The sequence below is a fragment of the Drosophila miranda genome, chromosome 2 (genome assembly GCF_003369915.1).
Source record: "Drosophila miranda strain MSH22 chromosome 2, D.miranda_PacBio2.1, whole genome shotgun sequence".
NCBI classification, from domain to species: Eukaryota; Metazoa; Arthropoda; class Insecta; order Diptera; family Drosophilidae; genus Drosophila; species Drosophila miranda.
This window is the reverse complement of record NC_046675.1, coordinates 275,457-298,510: the sequence shown is the minus strand read 5'-3', so window position 1 is coordinate 298,510 and position 23,054 is coordinate 275,457. Positions and strand designations below refer to the sequence as shown.

Genomic DNA, 23,054 nt, shown 5'->3' with positions numbered 1-23,054 from the left:
TGCGAAAAACGGAAACCGAATCCACGAGATTCCGTCTCGGGAAATTCCTCCATCCCCCACCACCCCCACCCCGCTGGAAATGGAGAGGGGAAATGTAATGTCAGTTCAGCAAAACGTTGAAGGCGAAAGAATGAAAAAAAAGAGAACGATCGCAGAGCAAACATAACGAAACAAGAGAAAACATTTATTTCCATTCAAATTTGAAATTTCAGCTCCGATTCCATTGCAGGCAGAGAGAGAAAGAGAGAGAGGGAGAGCGAGAGAGCGAGAGAGAGACATGTGGGCAAGTGCTCATCAATCATTTATGCACGAAACTTATTTTCCTGCTTAAAAGTTTGTTTTTTGCACAAGAATTTCGTTTCGTTTCGTTTCGTTGCGGCAGCGACAAAGATTGATTGGAACATTCAAAACGAGGAGAAACCGAAACAGAAACAGAAACCGGAGCAGATCTGCTTTGAATCATCTTTGCTTTGTATGGAGAAGGGCCACGCGTCCCTTTAAAGGATTAAGGAAGGACCAGAACAACAATTAGCAGATGTGCGGATTGAATCGGAATCCTCGGTGCTTTGTTAATTATAATTATTGCTGATTAAAGCCCCCGTAGCCAGCGTATCCCTTTTTTATTGGATGACGCAAATCCCTCGACGGCCAGAATGTCGACAGCTGAAGAGGAGATTTCGGGGGTATCTGGGGGTCAGACGGGCCATGGGCCATGGGCCATGGCCATGATATGCTGATTAAAAAATCAACGAGGCGGCTTAAAGAGCAGCGAAGGAACAACAACAGCGGCAGCAGCAGCAGCAACCCTTTCGGGAATCGAGTGGCAAATTGCTGGATGATTAACAAGTTGACTCGAGACTTGATTATGACGAACCGGTTCCGCGGTTCAACATTCGGCATTCCGCATCGACGGGGGTTTGGGCTTGGGCTTAGGAAAATCCTTCGGGCAAACAGTGGGCGATCCTGTCGGTCGGAAAACTTTCGAGCCGGCAACTTGTCCGTTGCAATGGCAAAAAGTTTCGTCTGCTCGAGCAACTTCCGCTGAATTTTTCAGTGTCTGCCTGCAGTACCCTAATGCGGAGGGTGGACTGATTTTGAGGTGTACTTTGGAGCTTCATGTAGTCTAAGATGGAGTCTGGGCCACAGCCCATTCGGTATGACTGTACTTAGAGATGGGATCGGGTATCGGGTATCTAGCAGTCGTTGGTTCTCGAGACCAGATAGTGCTTCTTCCAGCCAAATCCAGGCAAATCCTAGACGGGTTTCTAGACCAAAAATGTATTACGGCAACGCTTGGCATTGCTTTGGTTCTGGTTCTGGTTCTGTTTTGGGCTTTGGGGGTTGCATGGCATTTTGAATGGCATTAAATATTTATAAATTCAATACCGAATGCAATTTGGAATGCATGCCAGCGCGGCAGACTGCCAAAAAGGGAGAGGGATCCTGCCACAGCAACAACAAATTGAATTGTAAAGTTTTTAAAAGCAATTCTCTCCCAGACAATGCTCCATCTCTCCCCCTCCCCCTCTCTCTCTGTCTCTCCTGTGGCTCATACGCTACTCAGGAGGGGGAGGGGAATCCCAGCGTACCAGCTGCAGATACAGATACATTTGGCAGATACAAGCATTTCGGTATCCACGCAAAACATATTCAAAGCTCACTCGCAGCATTAGGGGAACGGGGAACGGGGAAGGGGAACGGGGACAGGTGGTGAGGGTACGAGTACGTGTACGAGTATTTCGGCTTTTGTTATGGTGCCCCTACTCTGCCGTCCCTTTTCCACTTATCCGTATCCGTGTCCTGCCATGCAATCGCTCCCCGTCTGCTCCTTATGAAATATTCAAGGCGAACTCCAAGGATTGCTGCATCCAAAGGATACACACACGTGTCCGTCCGTCTATCTGTCTGTCTGTCTGCCGCATGGTTATGATTTAATGAGGCACGGTCTGCAGGCTGCGGCCTGTGGCAGGATTGGACTCCCCTGCAACCGCAAATGGAGAACTTGGCCCTTGATTGCTTTCGGGGCTCGCTAATTGCCACTTGAAGCAATCTTGTGGGTGGTCCCCCGTCCCGGATCAGTCCTGAGCTCTGCCTCGGTCTCAGCCTCCTCGATGGTTCAATAGCCGCTCGAAACCAGAGACCGCAAGACCATCAGAAACAATCGTATGAATGCAACAAAAACTACTCAGAAGAAGAAACGCCAGCGAAGCATTATCGATGGGATTTCCAAGGGGCCAATCCATCCCAATCCAACGCATCATCAACCGCAATCGAGGCACTCTTTCCCCCTGGCATCCACCCGTCCATTCAGGAACGATCGTGCACAGCAAGCAGTATTGGGTATTGGGCCTGCAAGCAGAGCAAGCAGTTGAGTTCTGCCTGCGTTTGCTTTATTATTGGAACTGTAAACAGAAAAAATAATATAAATGGGGTGGCGGGGGGGTTGATTAGAAGAAGATCAGAAGGAGTACAGCTGCTGCTGCTGCTGCTGCTGCTGCTGCTGCTATACGATACGCTTTCCACCGACGCTTTTCCATCGGATATGCATGGCCTTCGTTGTTGTTGTTGTTGCATTTTCTGGTCTATTTTCCTGCCATTTCCTGGAACTGCTCATGTGACTGTAAAAACAGCTTGGGCGATGAATATTTCCCCTGTTTTCCCAAGAATTCTGTGTGTGAGCTTCGGACCGGAGGCTGAGACTTCCAACAACAGCTGAAAGTTATCTAATCAGCCCCCCCCCCCCACCGGCCTCGGTCCCCCATAACACCAGGCCGGTCATATCCAATGGCAAGTTTAGCGAATCGGGCAGATTTTTGTTGACAATTCCAAGAAAAATGAAACAAAGTTTGCAGAGCTGAGGCTTGCGGTTGCTCAATGGGCGAAGCGAATGAAAGAGTGAGTGAATAAGTGATTGAGTGAGTGAGTGAATGTCCGATGAATGGCTGGCTTAGGTAGCTTAGATTAAAGACACATCGTATATCTATTACTCACCTTGACTTGATAAGAATTCAAACGCGTATTCGGCAGCTTGTTGAACGCCGAGAAGTCCAAGCGACGTGAGAAGATGCCGTTGCAACCAGACGTCGAGCTGCAAAGAGGGGGACAGACAGGGAGAGAGATGTAAGTAAACAGATAGGGGAGTGCGGTAAAATATGAATCAGAATGCGAAATTCCATTCGTCGAGTAACAATTTACATTCTATGACAGCGCTCAGACGCCGGGGCGGCGGGCGGTGGGCGGTGGTGGCACTGCATGTGGCAGCTGACAGGCAAAACGGAAATTGCAAGCCGTCGGAGGGGCAAGGCGAGCGGGGCGAGTGAGTTATGATAAGGATTTGGCCCCTCCCCCCCCTATATATGTGTACGTAGTGCCGGCTTAGGCCACGTACTGGCTGCTGTCCAATGGTTTCCCCTCTGACTTATCGAATCGCAGTCGAACTTATGTAAATCGAATGCCATGCAACAGTCAAACCGGTGCACCGGTGGGGAGATCCGTACTCCGTACTGTCTGTATTCCACTTGTAGAACTTACGTGACTTTCGAGTTCCTTTTGGATCGACACACCGCGATCTTCCATTTTCATTTCACTCCCCCTCTCTCTCATGCTTTCTCTTTCTTCGGCTCTTACGTCATCCTCCAGATACAAATATTAAAACAAAAGCAACAAGTAATCCGTGAAAGCCTTAAGAGCTTAAGAAACAACAAACAGAACGGCCAAAAATGAAAAAAATTCAAACGAATAAAATTGAAAATAATTCCCCCAAGCGGAGTTCTGCCTCTCCCTCTTTGGTTGTGGCACGTGGTACCGAGAATTTCTTATAAATATTATTATAGCCTCTGCAAGAGGGCATTATGATTATGACGATAGATGGAATTGGTGGATTACTTCGGAATACTTTGATCCGATCTTCTAGGGTATCAAAATCGTCGGTGCTCTGCCTTCTGCCTTGCGCCTCTCTGCCTACAGTCGAAAAGAGCAAATAAAGTTATCAACAAAAAGCCCAACAAAGAAAAAAAAACCAAAACAAAAACAAATACGAAAGCAAACAAAAAATGTGCAAAAAAAAGACTGCAAAAACGAAACAAACAGCAACAACAAAAGCCAGAAGAAAGAGAGCAAAAAACAAGAAACGACAAGAGACAAAAAGAATGAAAAAAGAAAAGAAAAAACGAAAAAATGAAAAAAACAGTCGATGTTGTTGTTGTCGCCGTCCCACAGGCTGACCTTGACATTGAATAGATTTTATTTTGTGTGTTTCTCTCTCTTTCTCGAGTTTTTCTTTTCTTTTTTTTCAATTTTAATTTTATTTACATTGCAGCGCTCCCTCTCTCGCTCGCTCTCTCCTTGGGCCGTCTTATCAGCTGGCCGCGAGGGGGGCTTGTGGGGGGTGGGGCCTGCCATTAGCTCATGAGGAATTTCGACTTATCTGCTAGAAAATTATAAATTAAACGAAATAAAACACTTGGAAAACACTCGCCATCGCCAGCACTCTGTGTGCCCTTTCCGAGAGAGTCTTTCCAATCGTATACAGGGTATGTCTATATCTACATATAGATCGACCTGTTGCTTCCGTCTATTCCTTGAGGGTATTACACACGTCGCCCTATCCTCTCATTCGATGGTTCCTTGCTTTAGGGACCATAAAAATGTTATAATACGTTATTCATTTGCACCTTTGCTTCGTTTTGCTTCGTTCTGATTATATAACACAAACAAACGGCAGACCCGCTGTCTCGTCACCCCACCGTCTCACCGTCTCACCCGCGCACCCGAACACCCCTTCCCCCTCCCTACCGCGATTAGTCATTCCGACTAATCGGCTAAACAGCAAACGACAGCGGAACCGAGCGAAATTCGTAAATATCTTTTCTGAAACAATTACAGGGCAGGGCGGGGCCGTGGCAAATCTTCAAGTGAGTGGAACAAAAAGGTTAATTAACAGCCACCCACTGCTCTCCGTTCGCCACCGCCCCCCACCCCGAAGATGGCGGCAACACTCTGCTAATTTGGGGAATATGAATTATAATTTGGATCCAATACGATCCGATCCGATCCGATCCGCAGCTGGCCCGCTCGGTGCGATCTTTATTGTTTGCTTATTGATCCGATCGATCCGATCGATCCCGCACCAGCCACCACTCCAGACCGAGATGTGCCCGACGGCCAATGAATTTTAATGGCCCAAATGCTATGCCTTGCCATTCTCCCATTCCCATTATTGCTCTTTTTTGGCCCTAACACTTGGGCGAGTGTCTGTCCCGGATCAGAAGTGGTTCCCATTTGTACACTCCGATACCCTTCTTTGGGGCGCAGATGGAGCGATTAGGGGCAGACGTGATCCAATCAAATCATACGATCGTAGAATGAATCATGTATGAATCATATGTATATCCACTGATAAGATTCTTGCTATTCTCGCCTCATATTTCACTTCTTGTGGTATCTACCCGTTCCGCAGACTCTCATCTCAGCCGTGCCTCAGCTTTTTCGATTCGCGAGTCACACATCCGCCTCCTGTCAATCCCCCTAGACCGCCCCCCACCCCCTTTGGCCGATAGCTGTCATTGGAACAATCAGTCAGCATTCGATTGGTCCGTGGTCAGTGTTCTTCCTGTCCGACTGCGGGTTCGCTTTTGCTTGAGATCTGAATGGAACGTTGGAGGAGCGGGGGGGGAGCGGCAGCGGGAGCTCTGTAATTTATAGGCGGCGTCGCTTCCGTCCGTCGCTGTCAGAGCGAGCTCCGAGCGAAGACAAAGGCGGGACGGAATCCGAATCGGAATCGGAATACCAAACATCACCCCATGTTCAGCGCGGAGAGAGGAGTGTGGAGTGCGGAGAGGGGAGTGCGGTTCCGAGCAGCTGACTTTGACCTTGGTTTGGCCGAAAACAAGCCAACTTGTTATGCGGCCTGGTGTGGAGCAGGGAGCATACCCTCTACGAAGACGGGTCTGTGGTGTGGGCTCCGGATGGACCGGTGCTTCAGGCCCTACTTCTGGCTCTGGAGTGGCTCCAGAGGGTGTCCGTCGGTCGATTACTCCCCGGAGCCATGGCTTCTGATTGTGTTTGCCTTCCGCTGTGTGTGTACTTTTCCTGTTTGGGCCCTAATTTCACACTAATTTGTAAATTTGCTTTTAATGCCAAAGACAAAGACAGAGCCAAAGACCAAAAGACCAAAAGACAAAAAGAGGAGAAGAAACCGAAACCGAAGCCCGAAAAGAGCAAAGTTCCGAGCAAATTGTTTGTCCAACGCGAAATACTTGTGGACGTTCCAGTATCTACCGACCCCCTCCCCCCCCCCCCTCGGAGAGGAGTACGAAAATAAATTGGTGGCAATCAGAACTACGAACGGAATACCAAGGGGGGATGGGGGAGTCCCCTCCATAGATAAATCCACCAATCACTTCATTCCGGGGCAATTTCCAATCACGTGCTAAGTGCTGCCAGACGGAGAGTCGATTTGTCTGCCACGTTAGCATGCAGCACGAATCGGAATCGGAATGGGAATCGGCAGCCCGAAGGAGCCTGATTTGTGCGCTGCATAATTTTCCGTGCCACAAAGAAGGTCGGTGGTGGGGGGGAGGCACACCATCAAGTGGCAAACTATTTGCCCTATCACGTACAGATTAAAAATGTGAAATGTTTCAATTTCCATTGCATCGGTACGAGTCTTGCCACACAATACTCGACTCTGGGACTCTGCGACTCTGCTACTCTGGAGCGGGCCCTGTGTCCCCTCCAGACCCCCAGCAGAGCCCCCTCCCCTCGGACTTATGTAAATTCATTTGCGGTGACTTTGCTTTGGCGCCCAATTAGTTTAATTTATGCAAATATACAGCGCGCTCCATTGACAGTGCGTGTCAAAACTATAAGCCAGTGGGAGGCACAGTTCAAGGCGATGTTGGGGGGAGGATGGACAGTTTGTGGCATGGCTTGTGGCCAGTCCAATCGAGGGGCAATCGAATACATGCATCTGGAATCTGTCCGCTCTGGCGGTGACTTATCTCCGTGAAACCCACTGTCCCACTGTCCCACTGTCCCTCTGCAGTGGTCATATTTCGAGTCGTCTATTAATAGATTCGCCAGCTGTTGCCGCGCCAACAATCGAAAGTGTATCGGATTCGATGGCTCTGATGTTTGTCCAAACTTTGACTCGGATTCCGCTTCGGTCGCCTCGATCGCTTCGCCCCTGATTTGCATTTGAATGCAGATCTCGACGCGGTTTCGTCTTCCGCCTCGTCGTCGTCGTCGTCGTGGACTGCTTTGGCCTCCAATCCACTCCGAGCCCCATCCACTCGAGTCCCAGCCAAATGTCGCCGGCAATCGAGCAATCGACAGACAAATTCTGGGCGCCGCCGCCACTTGCCATTTTCTGTGTGACTCCTAAAGCGCCTCTTTCCGCCCCACCGACTGTCCCGCGGGTGGGGGGGGGAGATTTGTATTTCTGATAATTTGATTATTATTATTATTATTGTTGTTGTGGTTGGGGGGCGGAGGAGGGGATGGGGGACTGCCACACCTTGCCATAAATTAGACGTTGCCCAAAATGCGAGACAAATGCAAAAGTGGCCACAAAAAGTAAATAGACGAGCGATTCAGGCGGTACACTGTTTTCGTGCATCACGTTTTTCCCATAAATAACTGTGGGCCATGCCTCCCCCCTCCTGCCGCCGAAAACACCTTTTTTATTGCAGAAAATCAATTTTAAATATTACCAAAATAAGTGTATGACTTTTGTGGCTGCTGCTGCGGCTGCTTCTGGTTATTGATTAAATTTGCCACCTCCCCGGGCAACCTGCCACATGCCCCGCCCCTTCATTTGTCTGATTGAACTTTTCCCCGCAGACAACAACAACAAAAACTGCAGTGGGCCAGGCCAACAGACAGACATTTCGGCCAATTTTTAAGGCGAAAGACAAAGAAAAGATAAATCAATGCAAATAAGAGATTGGCGAGAAAAAGGAGGGCTAAGTGGGAGTGTGGAGACGGGGAGGGGGGGAGACTGGGGAGGGGAGCTGCCAAAATCTGAAATGGCAAAGTTTGGAAACCACCGCCAGGGAAAACCATCAATTCGAAATGTGTTTCCATCTCCAAAGTCCATCAAGATTTTACTTTCATTTTTTCCTTCAGCACCCCTCCCCCATCCCCTCGCCACCCGACCCGCCTGGTCAGTGGGTGCGGCGGGCAGTCTTCGATCTATTCCCATGGCAGTGGCAGGATCGCCGAAAACAAGCCACGCACCCAACAATCCGTTCAATGAGAAAATCCAAAACCTAATCGAATTTTTCTTATCGCTTTTCCAAATTAACAACCCCACTCCGGGGGGGGTGGGGTAGGGGGGTGGACTGAGAAGGGAGCGGCACATGCAAATGTATTTTCATGTTGGGGTCCCCGGCCCCCCGGCCCCCGTTCCCCCAATAAACAAATTAAAAAATACATATATGAAATGCGATACCGCGATCTCCACTGCACTCCCCTAGAGGGAGGTACAGTGGAGACTCGAAAAGAGGAAACACATCCCATGCGCTGGCTTGGCATCACTCGAAGAACGGCTGAGGGATTCCTCATACTGGTCACCCACTGTACTGGAATCTATACTGAAACTGACCCGCGAATCGGAGGCACTCAATCGGGAATCGGGAATCGGGAGGCAGAGTGCAAATTGATTAATGGATGCCAAGTATTTAAAACATTTTCCAGCTCTCAAGCGTTTTTCAGCTTATTTTCCATGAACTGTTGCTGTTATTAATTGTTGTTGTTGATGCCTTTAAACGGCAACTAAAACTAAACTGGTTACTAGCCTCCACCTCCGCCCCCGCCCCCGCATTCGCCCCCGGACTCCGTACCATCATCGTACGGCAGTATCGCATCTGTTCGATCTCCCAAAACGATCTCGAATTGCAGTCGCTAGTCGCGAGTGGAATTAAACCTTTAGCCAAAGTTAATTGCGCAAATTTGGCCAAGAGGCAGCAAGGGAGGGGGGAGGGGGGGCAGAGTACTGTGATTTAATCCATGGAAATCGCAAATGTTAATCATGTGGGTTGTGTCTGGTGGCAGCAAACAAATGAAGAAACCGACATGCTCGTACGAGCACTCGTAAACCCATTTATTGCCACACATTCGATGCCCTGCCACTGCCACTGGGACCGCCACTGGCACTGGCATGACCCAAAGTACGAGATACGAAGCTGGCGAATTAATTAATAAAATACTCGCACAAAACGGAGAGAAAAACAAGAAACAAATCGAATCGGAGTGAGCCCAAACAATGCTGAGCTAATTAAGGCAGCAGGCCGCCCATGGAACCAGCAGCAACAAAGGCCAGCCCGACCCGCAGACCGACCCACATGCAAACTGTGGCCAGAGGATACTCGACCATGGCGATGCCCATTAGTCCGTCGGGCAATGGGGACACCTGTCCCATGGGGAGGGGGAAGTGATCCTGGCTGAAATATGCCAGAAATTCCAATGAGAGTCGGTTGCTAGGTGGGTAATACCCCCAGCTAGCACCTGAGCGCAAACCAGTTCCCTTTTCACTCTGTTACATAGATCACCACAAATCGGGGACACCCTAGAACTCTCGCAGTACCCTGTGGCGTGGCGTGGAGTGGAGTGGGAAAAACTATTGCACTTGAAGCGCAACTTGAAAACATAAATCATGGCTTTAAGTCATTTTACAGCAATTCCGATTCAGATTCCGATTCGGAATTCAAAGCAAAGGCCAAGTCGATGGGATGGAATGGGATGGGGATGGGGGTGGGGATAGGGGACGGGGGACGGGGGAGAGGCCTAGGCCAGGCCCCGGCCACGCATGAACTAAGCCCGCGACTTGGTCTAAGCTGAACTGAACTTTAAGCCCAGTAGCGACTGTCAGTGGAGTGGGGGGAGTGTGTGGCATGCCCCCGCTAAGCCACTAAACCACTGAAGCACTGAATGGAGCTGCTGGGCCCCCAAGTCGGAGTCGTGAATGTCATTAGAGTCAAATCAGGTTGATGAGCGCAGCGCATTGGACACCCGTTGAAAGTAAACTAGTTCTCGAGAGGAGACCGACCCCCACCTGGACCTCTTGGGGCTGGGTGCGGCTGCGGCGGCTCTGCTGTCTCCCTGGACACGAATTCAAACTTTAAGCCGGAGAATGCAGGCAACGGCTAGAGACGGCTGGCCAGTGGCCACAGGGACGGTCTTTAAGGCTGAGAGCGAGAGTGCAAGAAACCCATAAATTAGAGCCAGTCCGTGGTCCGTGGTCCGTGGTCTGTGGTCCGAGAGTCGAACCTTATCCGAGTCCTTATCCGCGTGCGTGTGTGAGTGTGTGTGTGTGTGTGTGGTCAAATAAATAGAAAATTAGCCAGACGAGCGCAAGAAACGTACAAATAATGTGGCTGCTTGCAACATAAAGAGGCAACAACAACGACGCACATTCGAGCCATAAAGGCAGCCACAAAAGGCAACCGGCAGACGGCAAACAGCAAACGGCAAACGGCAGAGGCAACAGCTCATTGCCGCTAATTAATTGCGAGCGGAGCGGAGCGGTCGGTCAGGCGGGCCCCGGGAGCAGGAGGCGGCGTGGGGGGGGGGGTCAGCAGGAGGAGCGGAACGGGTCCTATAAATTTGCCAACGCCAGCAGCTGTGCGGCGGCGGCCAGCAGCAATCAAAGGCAGCTGTTGGGGCGCGAAATTTAAGATTTACTCAACTCCGAGGAGAGCAGAAAATCCATCTTAAAGCAGAGATAAATGTTGGCTTTTGTAGACAAGAGCAAGTCCATCGATCACTTTATGATTCGCAGGGTATGCAAATCACAGGGTGCCCCCTGGATCCCCTTTCTATACGATGTGTCTCTGTCCCTCTCTCTCTCTGTAGTCTATCCACGACAAATCTTATCTAATCCCCTCCTCCCACATTCAAGCCACATTAATGCATATGTGCCCCACCACTCGCGTCTCCGCCCCATGACTCATGACAAATTTTATAACTAGAAAATATTTTTTACGCTCGCGTGTTAATCGCAAACAAATTAAAAGCAAGACACACACAGACACTCACACATGGGGCAAAGGGGGAGGGGAGGGGAAGGGGGACGGGGGAGAGACACAGAGCTGTTAATGAAAATGCCACAAAATTCCCATAATGCATTTTGAGGCTGGCCGCTGTCTAGGAGACAACTTCACGCTGCGCTACTCCCAGCTCCCAGCGCGGTCTGCCCCAGAGCTCTAAAAACGACGACGCCACACCACAGCGCAGCACAAACGAGAGAGAGGGAAGCGGAAGGGGCAGGACAAGGGGCACAGGAGGCGGCCAAGGGGGCAAAGCTGTGAAAAGTCTCATTACTTTGGACAAATATGTGATCCGAGGGGCTGGGGTCCGAGTGCGAGTCGCCAGGCCCCAGAGGATGGAAGACGGAGGCAGGAGGTTGGGGCTTGGAGGAGGCAAATGTGCAAAGTTGCCAAGTATTTTGCGGCAGACAGACACGAGAGAGACACAGATAGAGAGAGATAGAGAGAGAGGGTCATACTGCTCGCGTGTTGCGGTGGCAAGTTCTGAGAGACACACAAACTACTAACTACAAACTACAAACATGCCTCCTCGCCTCCTCGTGTGACTTGATCCCTTTTCATTTCTTATGCCACACGCACAGTTTTTTGTTGCAATTAAAATGGAGTTTGCAGCACTCTCAAAGCTGCTGGCAACACATGTGGCGACATATGTATATTTTTCCAGAGGCGTCAAATTAATTGCCACAACTTTTGCCAGCAACCAGCATTTGCTTTTTTCAATAGAAGAAACCCCAAAAAGCAACGAGAAATGGAGGCACAGGCCAGGCCCAGACATGCCTCCGAATATTTATGCTATTATTTCCAGTATTTTGTTTTGTTGCTTAATTAATGCCTTCTTCTGCTGTGCTTTGCTTTGCAATTAACCCACCCCCCCACCAAAAGCTCCAATGCTCCACCTCCCCGTAGAAACACATATTCAGAACCTAAAGACTCTTTGCCCGATCGATATGCACCGCGTATGTAGTTACTTGTGGGATATTTATTGGATAAAGAGTACCTGTGGTCGTTTCGTCAAATTGCATAGCAATAGGAATGGAAGAACAGACACGAACGGACATGTTCGCCGTTGCTTTGCTTCACCTTTTTTCTGTGTGTTGCTGAGAGCGAGGGAGGCCCATAGATTGGCCGAGAGATAAGCCAAGCGCTCGCCCGATGCAGAATGCACAAAAACAACAACAGCAAGCACTGAGAGCGCAAGAGAGAGTGCGTGCGTGTGTGTATTGCTCGTATCGTAGACGAAATAAAGATTGCGAAAGAGAGAGAGAGAGAGGCCGCAAAAGCAAGAGCAGGCATGAAATAGCGTTCATCTCGGACCTGCTTAAGCATGATGTAAATAAATGTACTTCCCACTGCACAAACTCCCAAATAAAACATTGAAAAAATAACGATTTTTGAGCGCCGTGTCGATTCCAACATTTCGCAGAACCGATCTACCGTCCATATTTGCGCAGAGCACACAGCAGTGGAAGTCTCCCATGCGTAAGACTGGTAAAAAGATCTTTTAGGCAAATAGCAACTAGGAAAAGGCCAGGCCGAGACACAGCCTCCGAAGCCGAAGCCGAAGCCGAGTCCGATTCCGAGTCCGACTCCGATTTGTGAGTCTTCGAGTATCGTTTCTGCGTGTCTCCCTCTTGACAAATTGAGCTGTCAGCGGCGGCTCTTTGAGCGGCGGGCAAACTTCCTCTATAAATCAAAGTGTTTCTCTCGTTGTTTTGGGCGGACCCCAGGCCCAGGCCCAGGCCCAGCCCAACCCAACGCCGACCGACAAGTGCAAATAGCGCAGAAATATTCAAAAATAATTGGAAACATGTCCGAGGCCCTGGCTGCGACTGCGAGTGCGAGTGCGACTGTGGCTGCGACTTTGAGCCGAAATCTCTTCTCGAGTGCTCACATTAATTCTAATTGGCAATAGATTTCTCGGTGTATTTTGTTCGTTTTCGGTTTCTGTTGATTTTTGTGGCAGTCTATTCTGATTTTTGTTATTTTTTGTTTGTAATTATGCGATTTTTTGTGCTTAACTATTTCTTTGGGATGCCGATAGACGACAAAGGGGTCTGGCCTGCCTGCGAGCACGACTCGAACTCGAGAACTCCACCCAGTTTATTCCACATTTTCAGTGTAGTTTTCTGTAACTGACACTTGACATGACAGCGATGAGGGGTGCACGCAGGGCGGGACACGGGACTACTCCGATCGAGTGCACACGCTTGATTTATTCATTCAATTAACCGCAGAGCTACAGTGCGTACCACAAGAGAGAGCCATGAACCCTACAACTGAAACGATTCGATACGATAGTCTATATTCGATAGAACTGCATCCTCAAACAAATGTCCTTCTTTCAATCTTCAATCACAGCCCCACATGGCTGCACCTGTAGCTATGGCACGCACTGTACAATACCTCTCTCCTGCAAATCGAAGCAGCAGCAACTTTAAAAACTTTAATTGCAATTATCCCCAAAATAGAGACAGAGAGGAACGAAAACACCTGCTATAAATGTTTTTCCCTGACTCCGAATTCATGTTTCGCACAGTACTTATGCTGTATCGTTACAAAATCATTTTTTAATGGCTCTATGTACATGTGTGTACTCTTTCCTCTCTCCTCCTTCCTCCTTCCTCCTTCTTTGGGGATTGAACAATATTATCGCTGGCTGGCTGGCTGGCTGGCTGTCCAGTGGAGTGGCATTGTTGCAGGTGTTATTGTTGCTATTGCCATTGTTGCGGCTGTTGCCTGGCTTATTTATGACGGCCGAAGCTTAGGCTTAGATTTTTAATTAATTCAAGGCTTTTATGGCACGCTCGTAGCCCCCGTAGACCGCCATAGACAATAATTGTGTAATTGTTGTCTGTGGTCAGCCATCGCCCCCCGCCCACTCTTACACCACCCCCTCCCCCGTCCCATCCCCCTCCGCGGGTTGAGTCATCACCTGAACCCCACACCTCATCGAAACAATTCGTCGCGTGGGCGTGGGCGTTGGCGTGTAAATTCTTTGGAAAAATGCGAGGAAAATTAGTGGGGTCGCGCAGTAGCCCGATAATATTCCACCCTCCCCCCCTCCCTACCGTGTCACAGCAATCAGTTTCGCTCAGCTGTCGACGAGGGTCAGAGTGCACTCCCTGCCAGATTGCAATTAAAATTCATTAGCGAATGAAAATGTCGAAAAACGGGGGAAAATTGAATCGAAAGCCAAAATTAGTCGAGTCACAAGCCAAAGGCAACGGCAACGGCAACAGCAATTCACTTAACAACAGAAACAATAGCCCCCCACCCCCCGACAGCCCACATGGCAGCAGTAATTAGACCAAAACCAAACACGTTGGCCAACAACAACAAAGCCAGATACCGCATCGTTGACCCTTCCACCCGGCTCCCGCTTCACCCTTCCGCCGACACCCGCTGACAACTCTGCGAGAAATAGGGGAGTCAGGGTCCCACCCCCACCAGCACCACCATTTGACCAAAACTAACGCTTACACATGGAGGGGCAATAGATCTTGCCGGTTCCCCATGGAATCAACTCCGGACTCTGGGAGGATGATCAGTATAACAATCACAAGTTGGAATATGATGATTCCCTTAAAGTTTCTGAAAGACCTCCCACACCCTCCCCTTCCCCACTCCAGACTGCCCGTTCGTCCCATTTTTGGTGAATTGGGGCGAAGAGAGGAGCCAGGGGACAAGGGGATGACACGCAAATGAGTTAACACGATGAGAAATACACCAAAATCGAAGCAGGGAATACCCTTTAAAGCATACATGACTGATGCAGAGATCTTGAAGAGTACATTTACCAGATACTTCCATAAGATCTCATTCAATCGATGATATTTCTGCTCTTTAACACATTTGACAAACTCCTCACCGCAACCGCAATGCCATTTTTCTGAAGGGTATGCAAAGCCGGGCATATTTCCTATGAAAATGAGGCAAGTGCTGGAAAAAGGGTGAGAGTGAGGGCCGGAGAAAGGGACAAGGGACAAGGGCCGAGTGTGTTGAGACCACAACATGCTCGAGGGTTATTTATAGGCCTACGAGATTTCCTATTAAGATAGAGGTAGACCAGTCACCACCTGAGAGGTGGGCTAGAGCCACCACAAACACTGACAACAAAACAAACGTGACAAAAGACACCGAAAGAGTCCAGAAATATGGCACAAAATGAGCTCTAAATAAAAAGCTGAAGCCAAAACCAAAGCCAAAGCTGAGGAAACACAGATTTCCATCGCCAGTCGCTTGGGAATTGTGCAATTTCTGGAAGAGGAAACCCCTTTCGAGATTAGGCCTGTGCCAAGCGGGCCATGGGGTGGCCGATAAGCGCCCAGAGAGAGCATACAAAAGGAAAAACATTATATATTACACTTGCGGAGAGGAGAGATCTGGAATACATCCCAGACTCCCAGACAATGTCATCATCAGCCTCACTAGAGCCGATCCGCAATACGCTATAAATAGCCCACACTCTCAATGAAATCCCATAAATTACGAAGCATTAGAATATTGTAATTCAATTAGAACTGCATCTAAGTCCAATCACATGTCCGTATCTGTATCTGTATCTGTACGTCGCATCGCACCTTTTCCGAGCAACGATCAGAACGAATAAACGATCGCTTAACGATATTCCAATAGACAGTCCATTAATTACGGTTCATTTGCGACTTTCTTGGGCATTCGAGTGCGGGCCGGAGATGGAGCCAGGGCGGGAGAGCGGGAAATGGGGATGCGACTTGCAGCTATGGACATTATGCAAGCGCCGACTGAATGAATCACTCGATTGAATCGCCTTTACTGTTAGAGCAGCGACTTGGTTCACTTGAAAGTGCATACAGATTTCCAGCTAAATGCAAGCCAAAACAAACGGCAAAGCAGGGAGAGAGAGAGAGAGAGAATGGGAATGAGAATGAGAATGAATGATGTCAGCCATTCGGCGGAGAGTGGGAGACAACGAGAACGCACTCTCGCGTCGTGTGGGCGGCGAAAAGTTCAATTACGTTGCTTTCGAGCGGCAGAGGGAGACGGAGAGAGAGCACAAAGAGATTCCGTTTTGTGCCAAGTAATTTACAATAATTGTTAACGATGACGTTCTGTTCCTCTCGTTGCCACTGCCACTGCCACATCTGAGGCAATTTAAATGCAAATAATTTTGTAAGAAATTTACATAGTTTTAAATTTGAATATAATTACACAAATTAGACACAAGAAAAGCAGCAGCAACAACAGCAACAGCAACAGCAAACAAATTGCCCCAAAGTGAGGCACAAACAAAAGACCACGCCCACTTGTTGGCCCGAGAGGCAGTCGTCACACACACACACACCACACTCCTCATTCGGTGAGCTTTCTACTTCAAAATTAATTTTGCAACAATCGCAAGAGATCAAAAACCAGCAACAAAAGCCAGCAGCAAAAGCCAGGTTCAACAAACGCAAATTGTGCAAAAACAACAAATGGGCAATTGTTTAAGTAACTTTAACGGTAGCAACAAATGAATTCATTTGCCATTGCAGCAGCAGCAGTGGCAGTGGCAGGGGCTAAGACAAGGGGCAGTGGCAGCGGCAGAGCCAGAGCAGGTCTCGCTCTCTCTCTCGCTCTCTCTGCAAAAGCGCACAGTGGGCAAAAGATGAAGAAGAAACAAATACCTTCTACATGGCTTTATCTTCACTAAACACCCAATCCCGTCCACTGTGCCGTGCCCCGGACACATTGGCAACATTTTGCCGGTGAAGCTGCCGCTGATGATCGGATCGCAGCCGCCAGGGGGCGTTGCTAATGAAGATGATGTTGCACAAAGCGAAAAAGGTAATAGAAATAACGGTCGTTGGCAGCTGCTAGCCCGAAGTGGGCGTGAGCCCCATGCAGCAGAGGGGCAGAGACCAGAATTGCATTGAAACCGAAAGCGCTTTCCATTTCAGCAGAGTGCCATGCAGTGCCAGTGGCAGTGGCAGTTGCAGTTGCAGTGGCCAGGGTTGACAGGTGCTTTGGGAAATAAATGGCAAAAAACCGTAGAAAACAAAAACCGAAGGGGGGGTTTTGTTCTCACGCTGTGTGGGTGGCAGGGAGAGCGGAGGCGGAGGCGGGGGCGGAGGACAACCTAAAAAAGCTCGCAACACGCGCACGAAATTTTAAACACATTTTATTTGCTATTATTGTTATTATGTGGATGATTTCGGTTTTGCCTTTTTCGTTGTTGTTGTTGTTGTTGTTGTTGTTGTTGTATTTTCACCCACTTACCGTAGGAAACGTGCCAAGATCGGATCCCCAGCTACCCTCACTCCTCCCTCCCCCCCCCCACCCCCTCCTCCACCGCTGCTCAGAAAATAAACAAAATTAATATGCAATTAATCGCCCGCCGCCACAAAGGAACGGAACATGCTGCCAATACAGAAACAACAACAATTTCTGTACGTGCACATGTCGCTCGATGAAGGAGAAGAAGAAGAAGAAGAAGACGAAGCGAATGATAAACATCAAATAACAACAACAACAACAGCAACAGCTGAAAAGTCAGGCGATACAAACCCAATTTGAAGTAAGCAAAAAGAGAGCAAAAGAGACCGAAGAGCCGGGCCGCACCCAGAAATGTGTCAAAGATCAACTGACAAAAATCGTCAGACGTCGTCGTCGTCGCAATAAACAAAAACCAAATGGCGCACTGTGGAGGGGGAGGGGGATCAGCAGAGGGTGGGGGTGAGAGAGAGCGAGCAGGAAATCAACAGCAAAATGCAATTGAAAACGAAACTGCAAAGTAAAATGTAAAACGCAAGCCGTGAGAATATTAATTTGCCGAAAGTTTCGCTTGGCGGATGATTATCTCAGTTCCATGTGAATGATCTGATCGGGTGTGGGTGGTCCGCCGGTCCTCCGACCACGGCAAAGGTTAGCCCGAGATCAGCCACAGATGGCGCCATTGAGCGGGGAAAGAATGAGTAAGACATGAAGGAAGCAAAGAACCGAACAGAACAGAACAAAGCAGAGGCATTGACACACTCTGAACAATTCCCAATATACAATAATATTCTCTAATTAGGGGCGGGGTCCCAATGAAAGCGATTCTTTCTTTCCGTCTTGGAGGGAAACAAAAGTCAAAGTTGAGTCCTGATAAGAGGCGGCCGGCCCCCAGGAACTGGCAGTGTTTGCCCAAGTGCCCAAGTGCCAGCTGCAGCTGCAGGAAAACGTTGATAAAGCTCTTCAAATCGGCTCCCCCACTCCGACTCCACCACTCGAGCTTATCAAGCAGCGCTGTGCTCAAGCAGTGCGCAAGCCTTGAGCCTGAGCCTGAAAATCGCACTCACTCATGCACCCACACCAACACACACGCACGTATATGACATACATGCCTGACAGCTGATCTCTTCAAGTGACCCACTTAGCCCCCTGTTTGTACAACAACAACACTTTCCTTTTCACAGATCCCCATCCCCCGTCTCCCCGGCCAATAACAATGCAACTCTTTTGTGCCTCCCTGCCTTTCCCCGAGCCCCAAGATTGTTTCATAAATATTTGCAGCAACGTTGAGAAAACTGAAACTGAAACCGATACTCGAACAGTTTTTGGGACTTTTTTTGAGTGTTTTTTATTTTTGGTTGTATTTTTAGAAAGTGCGTGCGTCGTAATTGAAGTTTTTAGTCGGTTGGCAAATAAATTGCCACAGCTACGGGCGCAGCAGCGAAAAGTCAATAAATTAAACAAACGCAAGCAGCGGCAGAGCAACAGCTGAGCGAAGCAGCGCAGTAGCAGCGGCAGCGGCAGCAGCAACTTCTGCCTGCAACCGAGGCGAATGAACGGGCAGCCGCAACACTCTCGCGGCAATGCAACGCGTTGCCGGCAATGCACTTTGCCAAGGACAGATTCATTGAAAATGTGCAAACTGTCGACAGCAACAACAAAAGCAAGAAAAGCAACAAAAGCAACACAACGGCTACAACAACGTCTGAATGCAATCTATCTGTGTGTGTGTGCAACAGCGTTTCTGTTTCACTGTTTCTGTGTGTCTGTGTCTGTGTGAAATAATGTTTAAATATAATTAATAGAATTACACGGCGCGTACGCGTAATATTGACAGTGATATCGTATCGCTGCCTGACTCGACTCACTCCACAGAGAGCCGCAAATACGAGCAAGAGTAAGAGAGTAAGAGAGTGAGAGTGAGAGTAAGAGAACGGGTATGGGTATGGGTACGGGTACGGGTACGAGTTGGAGGAGTGTAATGCCCGATGAAACTAGGCGTCAAGGTTACAGAAGCAACAAGGGAAAATATAGGATTACAAACTGGAAGAAGCAGCTTACATATGTACATACGTGCATATATGGGGAGGGGAGTGGTGGGGAGAACGGTTCTTAGGGCCGATGGGAAGAGAGTCGTAGGAACGGGAGGTGGCGAGCGAAAGATAGGTGTGTGTGTCTGCATTTCGTTTCTAATTTTCAAGTTTTCGACCGCTCGTGACAAAGGGGAGGGGGGAGAGGTGCAAAGTTGTAAAGAGGAAGGAACGATGGCACTGACGGTAGACCACGAAATCCAAATGCTTTGCTTTTGTGTCTCCTTTCGTTCATTCATTCATTCATTCCTCGCACGTTCCAAGGCTTCGTTCCCTACTCGCACGTTCTCCCCCCCTCCCTCGAACCTTTCCAGTGCTTATATAGTGTTTTTCTGTTTTCCTTGGATTTTTGCTAACTGGAAACTGGCAGCTGAATGGATGGATCAGTGGCGGAGTCTGGCAGAGGTGGAGTTTATGTCCCAAACGTTTTCCAATAACAAATTGAGCGATTTCCCGGCACTCTCTTCCCCCCTTTTCAAATATCAATTTACAACATTTTACCGTGCTATCCCCTCCCCCCTTTCCATTCCCATTTCCCTACGATATTTACATATCAGCGCTTCAATCAATATGCAAATGTGATTGAAAACTGAAAGTTTTTCTTTTTGCTTTTTGTTTTTGTTCATTTTTGTTAGTTAATTAAAAGTCATAAATTGTCGCCTAATGCAATGTGAATATTTCATCAAAATTGTTGCCATTTTTGTTGATTTTTGTTTTTCGTTTTAGGTTTTTGTTGCTTTATGTAATTTCTGTTGGCCGTCTGCCCTGTGTGCTCCACAGTGCGGTGGCATGGGAGAGGGGGAAAGGGGGCTGCATAGAGAGGGGCGTGTGCAAAGTGCATTTACCTCCAAGTGCAACCAGAAAAAAAAAACACACACACACAAAACGCTCGTGTGATTGACTTCCACTCACTGTCAAATGCGTGGCACGTTTTTTCATGCAATCGCTTACATTGGGGAAGGGGGGGGGAGGAGACCATAGAGAGCCACGCACAAATGTGCCATGTTCCAGCTCCCTCGATCGCTTCGGTGGTGCCAATTTCAGCAATCAGGCCCAAACGGTGGGGGGGGGGGGGGGGTTGCTACTCTATGTCGTATGAGTAATATCTTTGTGGCTAGAAACGTAATTAAATGCAGCAACTGCGTGGAGAGAAGGGGGAGTGGGGCTGGGGGGCGGGGGAGTGATGACTCATCAGCTGGAAGAAATGTTAATGTCTAAATGTCTAATGAAATGGGAAACCAGTAGCCGCGGCACACGGGCCGCAACCCTCGGCTACCCGCAGCTACTCTGTGAAAGAGGAAGACTGCTCCGAGGCAGATTTCTAATTAAATGAAGAATTCTACCAAGCGCTTTATGGCAAAGTAATTGCTAAATCGCACAATAAAAACTCATGTTTCAAATTTGCAGACAATTGTGGCTAAAAAAAAAACAAGGTAAGCGATCAACCAATGAATGTTAATAATTAAACGAAGTCTTGGCCAAATGAACAGACATTTAAATCGCTTTAAAAGCCAGAGAGCAATCCCCAAATCCGAAGTCCCAAGTCCGAAATGGCGGTCTCCGATCGTGGAGCGGGCTGCGTACGCGACTGTTTCTATCGTTTTTTAGTTTGTTTTGTTTTTGTTTTTGTTTTTGTTTTGGGCATTTGTGGGTTTTGTTGCTTTTGGTATTCCTACGAATTTGGCAAACTGCAAGTCAAATTTAATTTGACAGGCCGCGTAATGAAACAAACAGATACAAAAAAAAGCTGAAAATTGAAAAACTGAAAAAAATGGCAGCGGCGACGGCAGCCAAGTGGCGGCCGAAACAAAGCTTTTTATGGCCACAAAAACCGAATTCGAGATTTGGCTATTTTTTGCCCGTTTTCTATTTTCCGTTTTCCATTGAGTAAATGCAAATGCAAATGCGGGAGGCGTTGCGGGGGGAGGGGGGGGGGGGGGGGGGAGGACTATGACAGCCCTCCTCCGAAATTGATGACGACATAAACAATTATGGAATAAATGAGCTTGGACGCGGGGCAAATGTCCGATTGATTTGTGGATGCAGCTTCCACGAGCCGAAATGCAACTGTAATCTGGTGGCAGTGGCAGGACAAAGCCGCCTTCCGTCCGGTGGGAGGAGGGAGGAGAATAATGGCAGACAGATAGCCAAACAAAGCGGAAAATGTTGACAAAACATGGAAGCCAGAGAGAACGAGCAAGCCAGAGGGAAAATTGAAAAATAAAAGTTACGTATTAGCCAGACAGCAGAGTGGGGCAGGGGCAGGAGCAGGGGCAGGGGCAGGGGCTAGCCATAAAGTTGAGTGAATGAAATGTCTCGTGGCTGGAATGTCCCCGCCATTCCAAGTGGCGCTCCGAGTGGCACTCCGAGTGGCAGGGAGCGTCCCGCGCCAGGTCAAGGAGGAGTTGATCGGCTAATTAGCGTGTCTGACCTTCTCCGCCACCCCGAGCCTGTATAAATCACAATACAAAAGGCGGAGCAGTGGGCGGCAGCGGGAGGGTGGCACTCGGAAAGAGTGTCTGCCAAGATGGCGCCAGGATAATTCCCTCAGAGCAGCGGGTGAACGGGGGAAATGGAAATTGATTGCCGGCATTTAAATATATTTTATCGATTCAGCGGGGAGGGGGGTGGCCACGGGAAAGTGGGGGAGTAAGCCGCTCAAAGGGAAAGTCAAAGTCAGTCTGAGAGGGGGCTGTAGTGCGAAGCGAAGGGGTTGAAGGGAATGCAGCTTATGGCCACCCCGCTGCGCGAGGGAAGCCCCACAAGGGGGGATGAGGCAGAGGCAGAGTCGGAGAGAGGGAGAGCGTTAGCTTGAAGAAGGCTTTAAGCCAAAGTGCAGTTAAGGCGGCGGTAACCCTACGCCTCTCTCTTCTCTGCATTCCACTCCGTCCCTCCTTCCTCTCTGCCCCTCTGTGCCACACTTAACCTTAAAGAAACTTCTGGCTGCTGGCTGCTGGCTGCTTCGCCGTTCAATAAAAATAAAAATAAACTTGAAAAATGTTTTCAATTAAAAAAGTTTTCACTTGCAACACGCTGCCACCTCTTCTGTGCCTCTCCCTCTCTCTCTCTGTCTCTCGCCACTCTTCGACTTTTCTTTCTCCTGCCTTCCTTTTGTTCTTTTTCGCGCTGGAAGTTGTAAGAGTTCTTGCCACTTGCAAGGAATGCTGCCTTCCCCCCCCCCTCCCCCTTCTCCACCCAAACTGTAAATGAGCCGCCCAAGGAGCCTGTGGCTGTAGCTGTGGCGGTGGCAGGAGCCGAGGTGCAACCACATTGCGGTTGGCTTTGTCTGCCTTTCCCTCCTTTCCCCCTCGCCGGCTCTCCGCTCCTCCGTCTGCACTGCTTAGCATGTAAATAATGTTCACGAAATTATGAATGCAGCTAATTAGCAGGCAACAGACGGCGACGACTCCTGTTCGGGGCATGCCTCCTGTTCTGCCTTCTGCCCCGCTTGCTCCATCTTTTGTTAGGTCCTCCCTCTCCCCCTCGCTCCCTGCCTCCCTCCATCCGGTGCATATTCATTATGTCATTGAACCATTAAACTGCGCTTAAATGCTCGCTTTCTGCCTCCCACCAGTGCCCCATGCACCACGCCCCATGCCCCATGCCCCATGGCCCAACCGAGAGTCTTGTTTATGGCGCCGCGGGGAGCGTTTAACTTAAAGCGCCGACAAATAATGCTGGGGGG

General features: G+C 49.0%; 1 protein-coding gene across 1 annotated transcript in view; it reads right to left on the bottom strand.

Annotated features, from left to right (window-relative positions):
* Positions 1–23,054, bottom strand: part of LOC108156280 (headcase protein) — an 81,190-nt gene that overhangs the window by 45,415 nt on the left and 12,721 nt on the right. The window contains exon 2 of the mRNA XM_017287653.2: positions 2,992–3,088. Within this exon, the coding sequence (XP_017143142.2) occupies positions 2,992–3,088 (97 nt within the window). The remainder of the gene's footprint in view (positions 1–2,991; positions 3,089–23,054) is intronic.